Below are 13,328 nucleotides of genomic sequence, written 5' to 3'. Positions count from 1 at the left end.
TACAGTTAAGAAGAAAAAAGTAATAAACTTTTGAAGAGCTTAAATAGAGATTAAAATATGTACTAGGTTTAGAGGTACAAAAACATAATGAGGATATCTGAGTGGGTCTTCCTCCTATATCCTAAAGACGTGCATATTATGGCCCTGGTGTAAGTCAATGAGGCTATCTGGGCGAAAGCATCTCAGGACATTTTGGCAACCCATTAAGGGTTGGTTCCTGTCTTGTGTATGATGCTGCCAGGACAAGCTGGACAGTGATCCTAAATCTGGATTAAATATTTTCAGGAAATGGATGGATGGAACATATTGAATTAAAATAAGTGACATAGGATTAAGTATGGTTTGGTGTTTTTAATTTTTAGCATAATGTACATCATAACACATTTGAATCAGTTTCACACTTTACTTAGGGCTATGCACATATTTTTAGGATACTTAATATTTTACATAATGGAATAATAAGGACATCTTATATTACAGTTACACAAAAAGTCTTTTTTGTTTCATCAGAAGATGAGTTAAAGTTAATAGGAATAAAAAGCATCTTAATTTTAAAGTGTTCTTGCTTCTTTCAAGCCTAGGTCTTGATGATAAAACTGGATCTTATCCATAGAAGCAAGCTTTCTAGGTAAAATCAATTTGGAGAAATCACACAACCTATCAAAGTTTTTCTACAAAGATAAGCATATTAAAGAATCAAAAGCAAAATTTAACTTAAAATATGCTTCTCAAAATGAAAATTGCAATGTTTAACTCCTCCATTAACTAGATATTACTTTGTTAAAAGCTTAGTAGCAAACATTGTTGCTGTTTATAGAGGGAAACCCTTTTAGATGATTCAAGTGACTTTCAATGTAATACTACTGCTGTGTTTAATTTTTTCCATTCACTCCCTCGGCTGTAACACATGCTATCTTTAGGAGAGAACACAAGTTTGCTGAAAGAGTGCAGCTGCAAATAGAATGGGCTATTTTGTGCCAGATTGGCAGAACTAATACTGTGGAAAGAAAAACGCATTCTCTCTCTCTCTGGGTTCCCCTGCAGAACCATGAAGCATCAGAGCCAAAGAAATTTCAGCCAAATATAACAAACAAAAAGGCTTTCCCAAACTCTCCTGGGCTGTCCATTTCTCTATTTAACAATTGTTGCTATAGAACTTGTTTTGATATCATAACAGTGTTGACATATCTAGGCAATACAGAGAAGGGCTACATTTTAAAGACAAGAAATTTCATTTTGCAGTCATTGTCTGTGCTCCAGGCCTCTTTTGTCTGGCTGCCACATTAAGCAAACTTAAATGTGGACCCCCAGCTACAACATTGTTTATATGAGTTTCTAGAGTCTGTACTGGTAACTCTGAGCAACCTTGAAATTTACAGTCCCTACACAGGTTAACCATGTTGTTAGTGATTGCTCAATTTAGAAACCTAACTTGTAAGTGTAATATGACACATCCTCTAACTGCAGCATATTTGTGATAGTATACTTACTGTATTATATGTTATTCTTTTTAAAAGATGATACCTGAAATTAGAACAAAATTCATAACATTCAAATACATGAACAGAAGTAGAGATTTTTAAAGGAAAATTTTAATGTTGCATAACAGAAATGTCTACTATAGATTAAGGAAAATAACTATGCAATCTAAACTAACAATTTAGAACCAAAAGAAGGTACACCAAAAAACAAACAAAACATTAAATACAGGACAAGTAAATGAAGGGTACCCAATAAACAAGCTTATATACATAATTGACTCAATACAGTTTAATCAGGTACTTTTATAATCTCTCTCTATATAAAATCCAAAGTCTCTGTCTATCTGTCTGTCCGCATTTTATGAGAGAACTACTTGACGGATTTAGATCGAGTTTTTTTCTGTAATTTACTTCAACATTCCCGTTGATATTGTGACCTCTCATCGCGCTATGTGTCATAGTTCACTTGCAGTATCGATTTATTTGTGCAAATCTGAGAGACATGCAGCGGGCCGAGGGGGAGGGGGGCCCCCTCACTCACACATCAGCCTTGGGGCATATCTTACATCTTAAATTGCGAATAAGAGAACTACTTAACGAATTTAGATCTGTATTTTTTCTGGCATGTGCTTGAACATTCTGTTTGATTTTGCGACTTCTCTCCTTGCACTAAGAATCATTGTCAGCTTGCAGGAGCGATATATTTGCGCTAATATGAGACAGAGGCTGTGGGCCTGAGGGGAGGGTGAAGCGAGACATAGCTTTCATACTCTTTCTCCATACATTTAGCATTTTTTTACTCAGAGGTTGATGCGCTTGCTGCTTCATGAGCAGCTCTTTTGCCCACCCTAGCGGCCCGCATCTTCTCTTCTTTCATCGGTAACTTTTCGTGATAAAACAGAATAAGTCAGTGTTTGTGTTGCAATTACTTAGTATGTTTTCTTTAATTTTACACTTAAGATGGCACTCAAGAATAATTTAACATATGAAGAGGTAGGGGAAGGCAAAGGTGGTAAGGATGAGAACGAAGCTCATACGCACTGCACGGCCGCCCTGCTGACCGCTGCCGAGAGTTGATCTATACTAGATCTATCTTGGTCTCATCAGACCATAGAATCTTATTTCTCACCATCTCAGAGTCCTTCAGGTGTCTTTTAGCAAACTCCAAGATAGAACTTTTTGGCCTTAATTCTAAGCGGTATGTGTGGAGACAACCAGGCACTGCTCATCACTTGTCCAATACAGTCCCCACAGTGAAGCATGGCGGTGGCAGCATCATGCTGTGGGGGTGTTTTTCAGCTGCAGGGACAGGACGACTGGTTGCAATTGAGGGAAAGATGAATGCGGCCAAGTACAGGGATATCCTGGACAAAAACCTTCTCCAGAGTGCTAAGGACCACAGACTGGGCCGAAGGTTTACCTTCCAACAAGACAATGACCCTAAGCACACAGCTAAAATAACAAAGGAGTGGCTTCACAACAACTCTATGACTGTTCTTGAATGGCCCAGCCAGAGCCCTGACTTTAAACCCAATTGAGCATCTCTGGAGAGACCTAAAATTGGCTGTCCACCAACGTTTACCATCCAAACTGTCAGAACTGGAGAGGATCTGCAAGGAGGAATGGCAGAGGATCCCCAAATCCAGGTGTGAAAAACTTGTTGCATCTTTTTCCAAGAAGACTCATGGCTGTATTAGCTCAAAAGGGTGCTTCTACTAAATACTGAGCAAAGGGTCTGAATACTTAGGACCATGTGATATTTCAGTTTTTCTTTTATAATAAATCTGCAAAAATTTCAAAAATTCTTTTTTTTGTCTGTCAATATGGGGTGCTGTGTATACATTAATGAGGAAAAAAATTAATTTAAATGATTTTAGCAAATGGCTGCAATATAACAAAGAGTGAAAAATTGAAGGGGGTCTGAATACTTTCCTTACCCACCTGTATGTAGATATGTATGTATATGTACAGTACAGGCGAAAAGTTTGGACACACCTCCTCATTCAATGTGTTTTCTTTATTTTCATGACCATTTACATTGGTAGATTCTCACTGAAGGCATCAAAACTATGAATGAACACATGTGGAGTTATGTACTTAACAAAAAAAGGTGAAATAACTGAAAACATGTTTTATATTCTAGTTTCTTCAAAATAGCCACCCTTTGCTCTGATTACTGCTTTGCACACTCTTGGCATTCTCTCGATGAGCTTCAACAGGTAGTCACCTGAAATGGTTTTCACTTCACAGGTGTGCCTTATCAGGGTTATTTAGTGAAATTTCTTGCTTTATCAATGGGGTTGGGACGAGCAGTTGTGTTGTGCAGAAGTCAGGTTAGTTGGACGATCATTTATTTTTCAACAGGACAATGACCCCAAACACACCTCCAGGCTGTGTAAGGGCTATTTGACCAAGAAGGAGAGTGATGGAGTGCTGTAAATGGTCATGAAAATAAAGAAAACACATTGAATGAGGAGGTGTGTCCAAACAAAAAACAAACAAACAAACAAAAATCCGTGATATATATTTAGATATGCTTACATTTAAAATCCGCGATGGAGTGAAGCCGCGAAAGTCGAAGCGCGATATAGCGAGGGATCACTGTACATGCATTTCATGTGTGTTCCATGTTTACAAAGATCTGGATAAGTGTAGGATGAAAGGAAATGTGAGAAATGCAAGAAATGCTGAACACATACCTAAAGCAGAAACTTTTTCCATTTATACTAATAATGACATTAAGCGTATAATGTGTGAAGACTTTAGTCCAAATATCAAATACCGCTATCAGACTGGACAAAGGCAGGACCATAACAACAGACAGCTTCTTCACAGTGCTTTCACTGGCTAATAGACTGCTGCATTCTGCTTGGCACCATTAAGTAAAATGAGACTTCCACCTACAGCTAAAGTCACTTCAGCATGCAAGCAATTCGCCATGCTGCTATTTAGATCTGACAGTGCCGTGCTGATGGTGTATGCGTCCAATAAGAAGAAGCCACAGCAGGTGTAAAGTTTGGGTGCATATTAGCCAGTGAAAGCACTGTCAAGAAGCTGTCTGTTGCTACAGTCTTGCCTTTGTCCAGTCTGATAGTGGTCACAGGACATCATATCTTTGATTGCCAGTACAACAAATAGTTCTGAGCAGGCATCTGCCACAGCGCTGCTCTTGTGAAAGAATGGAGATAAATCCCATTTGAGCTTAAGTTTTTAACTCATTGACAGCCACATGTAAATTGAATGCTTTCTTTTTTTTGGCTTATATTCTTTAATAAAAGCGCATGTGTTTATTTGATATTTGGACTATTAGTATAACATTGAAAAAGTTTCTGCTTTAGGTTTGTGTTGCATACTGTATGTGTGCTTTGTTCTATCTGTACCTGTACATAGCTGTGCAATTTTTCACAAACTTCTTTCATTTTTGTTTGAAGAGAATCATGTCAGCCATGTCCAGAATTTTGCTGTCACGTGACTCCTATGTATGCTTTCTTTTTCCTTGTATTTTGGAGTTAGCAATATACAACGGTGTTGCATTTAGCAAATTCCAGTAGCCATTCTCCATGGGTATGACTGGAACCTAGCATACATTACTCACTTATTTACTAGACTGTATCCCATCAATGTATTATGTGCCACCTTACTTAGTAACATTCCCACTCTATTTTCGTGCTTCATGTTTCTAGACCAAAGCAATTTACAGTTATCCATCTCCACATCCACTTCATCTTAATTCACAAAGGCCAAATAATGCCATACTTTGTTTGCTTCCTGTTTCAGTTTCACATACTTCCCGACTTGACAGAGTGATCTCACATTTCAGCATCCAACTGTGTACTTCATATTTGGCTTCTGGGATTCAGCAGCACACTTTTCTCTTCCACTCCTAGTTCCCAAAGCTGCAGCATGAGACATAGCAGCTCATTTAACACTAGAATTACCAAAGCCTACGAAAAAACTCGTAGATCCGTCCCACCTTAAATCGCTTCTTAAAACCCTTCTCACCTCTCCGCCAGTTTTGTTAAACTAAATGTGCTGATAAAAGAAAAGCTGCAAGTAGCCGGATATTCCATCCCCCACTGACTTAGAACGTGCACAAACTTCTCCCAGCTCATGCCTTGATTGATTATCTGGGAGTGAAGTGGAGTTTTAGAGTGGAAATGATAGATAGATAGATAGATAGATAGATAGATAGATAGATAGATAGATAGATAGATAGATAGATAGATAGATAGATAGATAGATAGATAGATAGATAGATAGATAGATAGATAGATAGATAGATACTTTATTAATCCCAAGGGGAAATTCACATAATCCAGCAGCAGTATACTGATACAAAAAACAATATTAAATTAAATAGTAATAAAAATGCATGTAAAAGCAGACAATAACTTTGAGTAATGTTAGCATTTACTCCCCCGGGTGGAATTGAAGAGTCGCATAGTGTGGGGGAGGAATGACCTCCTTAGTCTGTCAGTGGAGGAAGACAGTGACAAAAGTCTGTCACTGAAGCTACTCCTCTGCCTGGAAATGACACTGTTCAGTGGATCATCATCAATCATCATAATAGATCATTATTTGGAATACACGCATTTCACATGTGTTCCGTTTCTACAGTAATCCGTGTAAACACATTTTTAAAACAAAAACGTTTTTCATATTGTAGTTGTAATGTAGGCATAAAATATATAATGTATGAAGCCTGAAGTCCAAATATCAAAGAAACACTTTCACAAAAGGTACAAATATAACAGAAAAAGTATGCTTTTATTCAAAAATATAATTGCAGAAAAAAAGCCGCCTTAGCATGCCACATTGACACATTCTTACTACAACTGTCACGGTAGCGTAATGGTATCAACGGTCATGAGTCCGATCTCGCACGGCTCAGTTTTGAGAAGTAAACTGCTCTTATTCTTACTATTTTAGAACAAAAACATATATTTGATTTAAGTGTGTAACAGCCAGTGTAATTCATTCTCTCAGTCGTGTTCAGGATCCTTCCCTACCCCCACCATCCATCTGACACTGCTGTTTTCACATGCAGATGCGCTATAGCTCTGCAGCGTACTTGTGACTGCATTCTCGTACCAATGCTTGCGAACTGACGTGCCTGCGTGCACTTTTCGTGGCATTACACGTCTATTTTTGAGCATGCCCGTGTCGACCAAACATAGGAACATATGTTGGTCTACAAGTATAACAAAACAAGTGCACTTTTATTCTAGACTATAAGTGAAGAAAAAATAAAGCAAGTTACAGTAGGCGGTTGATACGACAGCTTGCGTGGTGCAATGCTAAGAACTACTGATTTCCGATCCGTCCTATATAAAATCATCACATTCAAATATTAACAACTCCCACACACCCTTCCTACATTTACGACATGTGTACTTGTTGCAGTGTACACATCTCTCTGTGCTATGGTTCCTATTACACTGAATGAGCACCTGACACCGTACTTACTTCCCTATATAAATAACATTCGAGCTACAGAGCGTCTCCAAATAAATCACATTTGAGCTATAGCGCGTCTTTATGTGAAAACAGCAGTGTCAGATGGGGAGGAGGGATCGTGAACGTGACTGAGAGAACGGAACTGAATTAAAAAAAAAAATAACCTTTACAATTATCATGTATTTACACTGGCTCTTACAGACTGACTGAAATCAAATGTATGTTTTTATTCTAAAATAGTACAGTACATGTAATATTATTTGAAAACGAACAGCATCAGATCGGGTTTGAATACACGCTGATGCTGTTACAGAAAGCGTCAGCTTATTCAGTGCAGCAGTTTCAACGCACAGTACATGCAATATTATTTGAAAACGAACAGCGACAGATCAGGTTTGAATATGCGCCCGATCTGACGCTGTTCGTTTTCAAATAATATTGCATTAGTGCGATGATGTTTTTACATATATTGTCTCTTTCATTCATCTTGTGGTTTGTAATCAGTGACCGCGTGTTTTTTTCCCCGATCTTGCCAGTTCGCACATGTTGCTGTATGGTGGTGTTTCTTTTGTACTCCAGGACATGCAGAGGACAGAATAGTACAGAGCAGTAAGTTCAGCGCTATATGCAATATATATATGCATACATACATGTGTACATATATACACACACACATATACTATGGGGTGCCAAACAGGCAAATACATTGATTTTCCGAATATATAAAGTCGGCGTCAGAATATATAAAGTCAAAACTTGAATATATAAAGTCAGCGCTGGAATATATAAAGTTAAAACCTGAATATATAAAGTCAGCGTCGGAATTTATAAAGTCATTCCTGATTATATAAAGTCAACATCGGAGTATATAAACTCACTCCTGAATATATAAAGTGAAAGTCAAAATCTATTGATTGAAACGACTCTGAACTGAACTAAGTTAACAAAAACGTATTCAGAAAAATAAATTAAAAAAACACTGTTCGGTTAATGTTTTGAAAATGATGCATGTGCCCTGCCCAGGATTGGTTCCTGCCTTGCGCCCAGTGTTGGCTGGGATTGTCTCCAGCAGACCCCCGTGACCCTGTGGTCGGATTCAACGTGTTGTGAAATGGATGGATATTCCAGCGCTGATTTTGTATATTCTGACGCTGACTTTATATATAGAAGTTTTGACTTTATATATTGCAGCACTTACTTTATAGCCTATATTCCGACGCTGACTTTATATATTCAAGTTTTGACTTTATATATTCCTGCACTGACTTTATATATTCAAGTTTTGACTTTATATATTCAGAAACAAGTATTGACTTTATATATACCAACACTGACTTTATATATTAAAGTTTTGACTTTATATATTCGCGAATGACTTTATATATACAAGTTGTGACTTTATATAGTTTAATCATTGCATAACTTTTTCTTTACCATAGAAATTTAAAGACTAAATTTCTGGCGACTAAATAGAAGCTACTTATATCCAAATTCGAGCTATTGAGCTGTCGCCTGCCTGCCTGAATAAATCACCCTCGCTTCGCTCTTACTTTTTTACCGTTCATTTAATCATGGCTAGTGGCGGAAAAATTATAAAATGGAAGGAGGATTACACTGAGTATGGCTTTACCAAAACAATTATTGATGGCAAATCGATTATTCATAAAGCTTCAATTGGTGATCTGTTTTTCTGTTAACCTCATATTTTTTCATACTTCTTCTCAAACCAAGGGGGTGCGAGGGTAAAATGAATCGTGAAGCTGATCAATGTAATCGGTGTACCAGGAAATTATGCATTGATAGAAGTTCCCCTTTGCTTGTGATTAAATGCGTGATTTTTTAACGCGTTATGGAGCACATGCATCGAAGCTTCTTAGCTGTGCTTGTGCTAAGAAAAGGAAAGATTTTAAAAATAACACGATTGTCAATGTAACCTTTTGTAAGTAGTGCCTGGAGGATTCAGTGTGGAGAATCTCTAGACACAGCGTGTGTATTAACTTGTGGATTTTTCTGTGAGTATTTGGTGGCAGCGTCACAAAGTCGTAACACTGAGGTGAATGGGAGGGGAGATGATGACGTGACTCCCCCACCCGCCTTAACTGTCAATCCCCCACAAACACAGTCTCTCGGAATTTGCATAAGCACAGCCCTCACCTGCAATTTTAACTTAGTTACAAAGTGATCAACTCTCGTTTATATCCTGCGTCCTCTCATTAAACTTGTATCCCGCATTACCCGTGGGCATGACAAACGCCAGCAGCAGCCTGCCTATGAACTTAATTTAAACTTTAGGTTTACACCGTGCTTTGTTTCTGAAGTAGCAGCATTCATGAATATGGTTGTATACAGTGGTGTGAAAAACTATTTGCCCCCTTCCTGATTTCTTATTCTTTTGCATGTTTGTCACACAAAATGTTTCTGATCATCAAACACATTTAACCATTAGTCACATATAACACAAGTAAACACAAAATGCAGTTTTCAAATTATGGTTTTTATTATTTATGGAGAAAAAAAAATCCAAACCTACATGGCCCTGGACAACGCAAGGAGCAGAAACACAAAGTAGCAAAAAGGAGAGTTGCTGTACAGGCTTTAAAAAGATCGAAGGGCAGCGTGACAGCAGCCCCAACCCGACAACGCGAGCAGCGTTATATGTCCTGCAAAAAAGAATTTAACCACTCCCGGGGCCGGAAATAAAGGACAAGTATTGTTTTTAGAATGTCACGCGATGAGCCATCATTTAAAACAAGTCTACAGACATCTAACCTAGCAGTTGTTTGATTGCTTGTGGCAGACAAGCACCATGTGCTCCCAGCTCTTAAAACAACAACATGTGACAAGCAGAAGAGGCAGCTCCCAAGCAGCAAGGCATATCCTTAGCATGTGTTCAACCGCCATCCAAAACACAAGCAGCATTATACTGTATGTCTGGCAAGAAAGAGATGTAACCACGCACAGGGCCGGGAATAAAGGACAAGTATTGTTTTTACAAAAATTTTTAAAGTAAAAGTGAAAATAATGCATATGTAACAATTCCCAAGAAAATAATAATCTCTTTAAATTGTATATTGCCTGCCTCAGGTAAAGTCATCCCTGATGGGGGAACGCAGGAATCATGGGAATGAGGGGTACTTGCATCGGATTAGCGCTATTTCAGATGTGGAATGGCAAAATGGGGGAGGCAGCTTGATAAATGAGGTCTTAAAACAAATCCAAATCATATTATGTGATATCATCTAATGTGAAATTCTACTCCGTACTTCTAGAATTTTTATTTTTATACTGTATTGAGGGTTTATTCTGTTCTATGTATTGTACTGTATTGTATTGACCCCCTTCTTTTTGACACCCACTGCACGCCCAACCTACCTGGAAATGGGTCTCTCTTTGAGCTGCCTTTCCCAAGGTTTCTTCGATTTTTTCCCTAAAAGGGTTTTTATGTGGGAGTTTTTTCTGGTCTTCTTAGGGGGTCAAGGCTGGGAGGCTGTCAGGAGGCAAGGCCTGTTATAGCCCATTGCGGCACTTCTTGTGTGATTTTGGGCTATACAAAAAATACGTTTATTGTATTGTATATCTGGTAAACCAAACACAGGGGTGGGCGAGCGAAGCGAGCAGGGGGCAGAGCCTCCTAGTATTCTATAATGAAAAAATGGTATCAACAAAGGCCTGCCTTTTTGTCTTGAAAGAACAGAGTGACTTTCACCTCATTAAATTAACCCATGCAGGATTATTGCTAAATTGTACACAAAATATCCTTCAAATTGTAATATCATTAAGTAGCTAAGGCCTGTGATGATTAACTTTGTGGTATTATGTGTTACCTTTTCAGTATGTCACTAAGAATCCAGAAAGTACTGCTACTGTGGAAAACATCCTGTATGGTTCAATTTCTAAAAAATGAAGATGCCTTTTTGTCTAATGACTACATACCATACCAGTTGTCCTTTCATCCTACATCATGAAGACCTGTTATTTTACACAGGGAGGCTGGTCCTGGACTATGTGAATACTTTTGTGAAAGGCCACTTGGTCCCACTGCACTTTTAATATTGGACAAAGACGGGAGTAGATGATGCAATTATCTATTTGATCCACAAAGTGCACACCCATCTGGACAAAGCTGATAACACTGTGAGGATTGTATTTTTGACTTCTTCAGTGCATCCAACAGATTCAACCATCCCTATTAAGGAATTAGTTCAGGAATACGAGACAGATGAGCTTATGGCTTCATAGATAATGCACTATCTATCTCGCAGATCAGTTTGTGAGCCTCAAGGATTATGTGCTCTGATGTGGATGCGAGAAACTGTGAAATTCCACAACAAACAATCCTGTCACCTTTTCTGTTCACATTACACACCTCAGACGATAAATATAACTTGCAGTGCTTCATGTAACTTGCAGAACTTCTTAGATAATTCTGCATTAATGGGGTGTATTAGGGTTGTGATATAGTAGAGAAGTCAAGGTGGAAAACTGCTTGATGCAAAAAGAATTGCCTGCTACTATACATTGGCAAAAACAATGAACTGGTAAGCCTCTACAAAGGAGTAGATGTGGACCATTGTGCTGGTCTAGTAATACAAAGGAACTATATAACAAAGGGCAAAGTAGGCTCTTTTTTTTCTTAGGAGACTGTGGTGAAGTCACACCCCTTACATGTTCTAGAAGTCTGTGATTGGCAGTATGATTTTCTGTACTGAAATATGCTGGGAATAGTTACAACAAAAGAGAGCCAACAATCTAATTGAGAAGGCAGACTCATGTATGTGATGTACTCTTGGTCTACTGGTGGTAGTGGCAGAGGAGACAATAAAGACAGATCTGATGGGAATAATGACTAATGCTGCACACCTTTTCTATGACACACTATGTACTTTTAGCCAAACAATTATTCAACAGTGGAGGGTTAAAAATCACTAATGGGCTCCTTCATACCTACAGCAATACTCCTTTATAACACCTCATTTTGACTGCTCTCTTATGATTAGTCAAGTCAGATGTTTTTCTTCTTTTTTGCAATTTATGCACATGTTTAAGAGGGTTTGTTGTTGTTTGTTAAAATATGTGCACATTTCATGAGTTTCTGTAAAAGCTAACTTTCTCCTTGGGACAAATAAAGTAGGCCTAATGTTTAAACAAACAAACAAACAACAACAACCTGGTTCTTAATGCTGAATGAATAGCAAGTCAATTAAATAAAATCTCAAAAATAAACATTATGTGATGCTCTCAAATTTCTTTTTAAGAACATTTTATTTTTTTGTTTGGAATAACGATTCACGCACTCCTTAACAAAATATATGAGTGACAGCACAATTTTTCTTTCTACTAATTTGTTAAAAAATTGATACAATGAGAAATGTTGAGAAAAGAACTTGTTTCCGCACATGCTAAGATGTTTAATGTTTTACAAGTTAATGTAATGATATTTGTCTGAAAGTAGTTATTTTTAGATAATAGGAAGTAACTGCCATGATGTGGTAACACAGTTATCCTGGTCTACTAATCAAGATCTGTATTGAGATTTTACAAATTTAAATACTACTGATATACACAAACTCTTAAAAAACAAATAGTAAAAGTCATAACTTGCTCTAAAATCTATTAGCAATATATGAGTGATTTGAATAAGCTCACCAACAAGTAAACTAAGTCAAGAGCAAGATGGCAACAGCATGTCTGCAAGAGAGTGCCTGTGAATTTTATTTGTAACAGCACAACATTTTTAAATAAGGAAATAATTTATTTCTGGGCATCCAGCCATCCTTCCATCCCAGGAAAAGTACAGGAAACCTTATTTTAAGACACTCTAAAGTATTAATGACTAGTGACAGTACCTATCAAAGACAGGTAATAGAATAATTAAAAAATATCTGACATTTTTTACCCTATGTGTAACTTTAGCACCTTTCCTCTGTATTTGTGATGTATGAAGTGCTTTGACTGGTGCCCAATATCTTCTGCCCAGACAAGACACACTCTGCTCCTAAATGTAATCACTTTGTCTAACGGGATAAAAAACAGGGAGTTCACCTGTGAGTGCACACTGAAACAGGTCAAGAAATCTGTCTGAATCTGTCAGTTATGGCCACGCTTTATTTCACCTTATGTTGGGCTCTTGAGCCAATAAGTATATTTTTTTCTTATCGTATAGCAGAATATTTACTTGTTTCAAGGTCTTCCCTCTCTTCCTTGCTGCTTCTTTTGATATTTTCTTCCCATACCCTTCTAGATCTTCCCCTCAATCTTTTTTTTTCACTCTTCATTTCAAACACTTTTATGGGATTCCTTGTTTCACTCATCCTCATTATACTGTATGTCAATACCACTGTAGTGGTTTTACTTCTGTAGTTTCTATGAATAGTTGCCTTTTCAATTATT

At 37.6% G+C, this 13,328-nt stretch overlaps 1 protein-coding gene across 3 annotated transcripts in view; it reads right to left on the bottom strand.

Annotated features, from left to right (window-relative positions):
* The window catches only part of nfatc2a (nuclear factor of activated T cells 2a), a 332,314-nt gene that overhangs the window by 75,175 nt on the left and 243,811 nt on the right, over window positions 1-13,328 (bottom strand). Inside the window, exon 10 of one of the 3 annotated variants that reach the window (XM_039734459.1) lies at window positions 1,491-1,524. The exons of the other annotated variants lie outside the window; for them this stretch is intronic. Coding sequence (XP_039590393.1) covers window positions 1,511-1,524 — 14 coding nt within the window. The 3' untranslated portion in view covers window positions 1,491-1,510. The remainder of the gene's footprint in view (window positions 1-1,490; window positions 1,525-13,328) is intronic. 3 annotated transcript variants of the gene reach the window in all.

This window comes from Polypterus senegalus, chromosome 14, assembly GCF_016835505.1.
Source record: "Polypterus senegalus isolate Bchr_013 chromosome 14, ASM1683550v1, whole genome shotgun sequence".
Taxonomy (NCBI): Eukaryota; Metazoa; Chordata; class Cladistia; order Polypteriformes; family Polypteridae; genus Polypterus; species Polypterus senegalus.
This window is presented reverse-complemented; position numbering and strand designations above follow the sequence as displayed.